The sequence below is a fragment of the Staurois parvus genome, unplaced genomic scaffold (genome assembly GCF_062004578.1).
Source record: "Staurois parvus isolate SC_StPar_1 unplaced genomic scaffold, SC_StPar_1.0 ptg000595l, whole genome shotgun sequence".
Taxonomy (NCBI): Eukaryota; Metazoa; Chordata; class Amphibia; order Anura; family Ranidae; genus Staurois; species Staurois parvus.
Genome location: NW_028318391.1, coordinates 1,082,575 through 1,088,366, shown reverse-complemented (window position 1 = coordinate 1,088,366; position 5,792 = coordinate 1,082,575). Strand labels below are relative to the sequence as shown.

General features: G+C 60.0%; 1 protein-coding gene across 1 annotated transcript; it reads right to left on the bottom strand.

Annotated features, from left to right (window-relative positions):
* Window positions 1-514: 514 nt before the first annotated feature.
* LOC149449927 (uncharacterized) lies at window positions 515-5,233 on the bottom strand. Its single transcript, XM_089692559.1, has 3 exons — window positions 5,003-5,233; window positions 1,781-2,377; window positions 515-1,586 (listed from the first exon to the last, which is right to left on the bottom strand). The coding sequence occupies exons 1-3, from the start codon at window positions 5,231-5,233 to the stop codon at window positions 618-620; spliced, it is 1,797 nt and encodes a 598-aa protein (XP_089548685.1). The 3' UTR covers window positions 515-617.
* Between the last annotated feature and the right edge of the window lie 559 nt (window positions 5,234-5,792).

The following is a 5,792-nucleotide window of genomic DNA, read 5'->3' as shown; positions in this document are numbered from 1 at the left end:
CCACCGCATTCAAATGCACTCCATCACTGCGAAGGTACCGCCAAGTATCCACCTCCAACTCCACATGCAGAACCACCAATCCCCCATTACGACTAAAAAAGCGCCCCACCTCCCGGTTGACCTTAATCCTGGCCTTGTTGAGCCGCTCCACCGACCGCGCCAAGTGCCAAGAAGTGCGGGCGACCATGTCAGACCACACCACCACCAGCCCCGGAAACTCACGCCGCAACTGAAGAAAATCCAGCTTGACATCTCTAACCAGCTCCCGCATGGACCTACCCCCCAAATCGTTGCCACCCGCGTGAATCACCAACACATCCGGTGGCCTATCCAGCCGCGCAAAACGCCGCACCTCTGGCACAACACGACTCCACAACATGCCCGGCACACCTAACCAGCGGACACAAACCTCCCGTCTATCCAACCCCAGCTGCCTGCCATTGGGCCGAACATCAGCCCGCCTGGCCCCCCAAAAAACATACGAGTGACCCAGGATCCACACCAGGCACACCGCTCCACCTGAAAGAAAAGAAACAATACCGCCAGAACAATACAGCACAGGGACAGAACCGCAACAACCTCCCACAACCCAAACAAACAAAACACAGGACCGCCCACTAAGCCCGCAACAAATGCGGCCGAACGTACAGGCGAAATCTCTGGGAATCCCACCTACCAATGCGCTTCACCACATCCTCCGACAGCCCCCACCTGGCCGCCTCCGTAGCAGCCCCTATCCGAAACGAGTGCGACGCAAACAAAGACGCATCCAAACCAGCAGCCATCAAACACCGGCGAAAAACCGCCACAAACTGAAAACGCGTTAAAGGGGAGCCATCAACATGCCTGAAAAAGGACCCCCGCCCCCCAGGGCGACGGGACAAAAATTCCCGAACCGCCTGAACAGGGCACACCAGTGAACCCGGAAGAGCGAAAAAACGCACCTTCGCACCCCTGCCCAATTGATCCGTCTTAGACCGACGGACCAGAACCTCCACCCAATCACCGGAGCACACAACCTCCTCCACCAACAACCCCCCAAGAACCGACTTGGACGGACTAACGAGCTCCCCAATGCGCAAAGCCCCAAAAAACGCCACCGCAAAGGCAGCCCGAAATAAAACCACCTCAAAATCCGAAGAACACACAGTCCGCAAATGCTCAAACAAAGACCCCAACAACGCGAACGACACCGGACGACGAGAATCCCTACAACGATGAGCCCTCCGATAACCCCGCAAAGCCTGTCGAACCCAAAAATCCTTAGTAAAATCCCTACACCCTTGCAACTTAAAGAAAAACGCCAATGCCGCTAGACGGCGATCCAATGCGGACGCCGACACCCCCCGCTCCAAACTCCGCGCCAAGAAGTACAACACCGCCACACGCACCTCCGGCCCCCAGGGATCAATAGCTACCAGCCCCAACAGCTCCAGCCATTCCCGCCAGACCGTAGAGTAAGCAGACCAAGTCGCCTCACTCACCGACCGCCGGATCCACCCCGCAACGACTCCAAGGCAATCTCCCACAGCCAGTCGGGACAAGGAACCCCGTGTTGCTCCGCCGCCGGCGCCAACTCCCGGAATTTGTCCCACTGAAAATGAGACAAAGCGTCAGCTAAGGTGTTGTCAACCCCAGGGAGATGTACCGCATAAAGAAAAACATTCAGCTGCAAGCAACGCAACACCAAGTGGCGAAGCAGGGCCACCACCGGTCGGGAAGAAGCCGAGACCCTATTGATGACCTGAACCACCCCCAAATTGTCGCAGTGAAAACGCACCTTTTGATTCCTAAAATTCTCCCCCCAAACCTCAACCGCCAAAACCACTGGAAACAGTTCCAACAGCGCAAGGTTACTGAGAAAACCTGCCTCCCGCCAGGAAGCTGGCCACGAGGCCGCACTCCACCGACCCCGGAAATAGGCCCCGTATCCCGCAGAAGCCGCCGCGTCCGTGAACAGCTCCAAGTCAAAATTACTAACCGGGCCCGACATCCAAAGCGCCCGGCCGTTGAAAGAATCCAAAAAGGTGTGCCACAACTGCAAGTCCTCCCGATGCTCCCGAGTCAGCCGAATGAAATGAAAAGGGGAGGCAATACCCGCCGTCGCCGCCGCCAACCGGCGGCAGAACACCCGACCCATCGGCAGGATCCGACAAGCAAAATTAAGTTTTCCCAACAATGACTGCAAGGGCCGCAGCTGAATTTTACGCTTCCCCTGAACCGCACGAATTTCACCCTGAAGGGCCAACAGCTTCTCTTCCGGCAGCCGGCACTCCATGGCGCCAGCATCCAAAACAATGCCCAAGAAAGTCATCACCGAAGCCGGACCCTCCGTCTTGTCAGCCGCCAAAGGAATCCCGAAACGGTCAGCAACGTGCTGCAACGTAGCAAGCAAAACCGCGCACACCCCGGAAGCCGGCGGACCCACGCAAAGAAAATCATCCAAATAATGGATGACCGAATTCACCCCGGAAATATCCCGAACCACCCACTCCACGAACGAACTGAACTTCTCAAACAGCGCACAAGAGATAGAACACCCCATGGGCAAACACCTATCAACGTAAAACGCGCCCTGCCAACGGCAACCCAAAAAACTAAAACTGTCCGGATGAACCGGCAACAGCCGGAACGCCGACTCAATGTCGGACTTTGCCATGAGTGCACCGCGCCCATATCGACGAACCCAGAACACTGCCGCATCAAAGGACGTGTAAGACACCGAACACGACTCCGGATCTATAGCGTCATTCACCGACCCCCCTTAGGGAAGGACAGGTGGTGAATTAACCGAAACGCATTTGGCTCCTTCTTAGGCACAACCCCCAAGGGAGAAACCACCAGATCCGCAAACGGCGCACAAGTAAACGGACCACCCATACGACCCAACCCCACTTCCTTCCGCAACTTAGCCGAAACCACCTCAGCATGCTGCAAGGCCGACCGTAAGTTCCGAGCTAAGGGGGGGACCAAAGTCAAAGTACAGGGGATGCGAAAACCCTCCGAAAAACCTGCCGTCAGCAGCACCGCCGCAGCCCGATCAGGATATCTATTTAAGAAAGGCTCCATCCTTTCCACCCGCACCGGCGTCGTCCCTCTTACCCGCAGGCTCTCCGGGAGGGCCTCTACCCCGCCTGAAACAGCGCGAGAAAGGGTGGGATCCACCGCACCCGGAACACTCGTGCCTAAACCTACAGGACCCTCCAAAACGACAAGTGCCCTCCTGGAACTGCCAGCAGAAACCCCTACGCTTGGCGGCCGATTGTCCCGGGGAAAACGAACCACCGGCCCCGCCCTGAAAAAACGGACCAGGAGCCCGCGGCGGCGCCATGAGCCGCATCCAAAGGCCAATGTCCTTGTGGTCCCAACGCAAAGACGGGCGAACAGCCCTCCGCTGCCTAAACTGCTCATCGTACCGAAGCCACGCAGACCCGCCGTAAACCCTGTGAGCCTCACCAATGGCGTCCAGGTAACAGAACAACGCCGAGCAATGCTCCGGAGCTTTCTCCCCAATGACACTGGCCATGATTGCGAAAGCCTGCAACCAATTCGCAAAAGTACGGGGGATAAGCCGAAAACGCCGCCGCTCCGCATCCTCCCGTCTAGCGTCATCAACCCGGGACCCATCAAACGGAAAACGCTCCAAAGGCAAGAGCGTGAATATGTCCACATACTCCCCGTTCCAAATTTGTTCCCGCACGGCCGACTGCAAATGCGCACCCAAGGGGCCCTCAAAACACACATACACTTCCCCCTTCGCAGAGTCCGCCACGCCGACAGGTCCGGACACCCCCGAACCCTCCCCCAACAACGCGGAAGGAACCGCAGAACCCACAATCCCAGACTCCGCGGAAACCACCCCAGGCCCAGAACCAAGCGGAGAAGAGACCCCCAGGCCCAGCACAACCCCGCTGTCCTGTCCCGGAACCGCGAGCCCGTCCCCACCGGCCGGCGGGAGCCACGCAGAAACAGGCCCAGGGGTCCCAACACCGCCCCGCTCCAGCCGCCGCACCAAGTCCCGCAAACCGGAAAGTACCTCCCCGAGACCCCCACCAAAACCAGACAGGGGAACGCCGCCAACGACCGCCGCCGAGGCCGCACCCACCGGGGCGGCCTGACCGCCCCCCAGCAGATCCCGCAACGCAGAAGAAAAAGAGACAGACACAGGAACAGGTAACTCACCAGGCTGCCCAGGAGATGCCCCATCAGCCGCGCACTCCCGCTCCATCGATGAAGAGCGACGAGCCGTCACCCCCGCATCGGGTTCAGACAGCTCGCCCTCCGACCTCTCGTCCACCACTCGACGACCGGATGGCCTCCCAGTCCCAGGAGCCACGGGTCCCGCAGGGTTGTGCCGCTCCTGACTCCGCCTCTGGGCACCAGCCATGCCTGTCGCCGGCCCTGGGCTCCGTCCAGCAGCACTCCGCCCAGCGCTGCACGTCTTCTTCCGCCGTCCGGGAGCCCCGGCTCCCGACTGTCCAGGGGGCCCACCAGCCGCATCAGGGGACAGCCCAGCAGCCGCAGCTGACCGCCTCCCGCGCCGAGCTCCCTCCCTGACAGGCACTATGTCAGCGGAGGAGCCGGTAAAATCACTCTCTCTCCTGCCTCCACGCCGTGCGGGCGGGGGGGAGGGACTAACAGACGAAACCCCGCCCGCCGAGCGCACTGCACGTCCTCCTCTCCGTGCGGGCGGGGGGGAGGGGCCACCCGGCGAAACCCCGCCCACCGGACTCACGACACGGTCTCCTCTCCGCGTTGGCGGGGCGGAGGGCCCACTCGGCGAAGCCCCGCCCGCCGAGCGCACTCCACGGCCTCTTCTCCGTGCTGGCGGGGTGGAGGGGCCACCCGGCGAAACCTCGCCCGCCGAGCACACTACATGTCGTCCTCCTCTCCGTGCGGGCGGGGGGGAGGGGCCACCCGACAAAACCCCGCCCGCCGAGCTCCGCCATCGCCGGGGATTCCTCCCGGCACCGCCGCTAGCAGAGGCCGGCGAGCGCCCTGCCAGCGGGGCCGGAGGGTCCCGAGGGGGGCTCCCAATGCGTCGCTGAGCTCCAGGGGGCGGGGCCGGACTGAAGCGCTCTGGAGGCCTAGACCTCCGAGCACGTGGGCGCCCCCGCCCCCCCGCAGCTGGTGACAAGACCGGGTCTCCCAACAGATCAGAGACCTGGCCCTGCAACCAGCCCATACCTCGCTCTTCCGCTGCCTCCCGAAGCTGTGCCACCAGGGCCTCCATGCCGCAGGTCAGATAGGAGGGGGAATTTTCAGGACCCAGCTCAAATGAAGCTCTGGTCCTTGCACTCATCCAGCTGCAATGACGCCCCTTCCGCAGCAACCCCCACCCTACGGTGCCACAGACACCTCCTACACTCCACGTCTGCCAATCCAATTATTCCCAATCCCATTCCCCACCCCTTGGAGCTAAATTTTTAACCCTTTCCGTTCCCAACCACTCTGGGCCTAGTCATGTATGCCCTGCGCTATTTCCATTCTTCCCTATTCGCTACGGGCATTTCTTTAGTTGGAGCCAAGCTGGCCCAAAGTAACTATAGAACATATTACAGTTTCCGGAGTTCTCCTTTAAAACTGGGGTCTGAAATCAGGGAGTGTTGAAGAACATCAGCCACCAGTTAGGTTTTTTTCCCCTCTCACGGAATGCTGTGTTTTGCTCCCAGATTCTGGTCAGAACTTGCGGCGGCACTACCCTTTTTTTTTATGAACTTTCTATAATAACTCGGTCATCACATTTGCATTTCGCCCGTGCTTTTATCGGCAGCTGCGCGATTATCAAACGC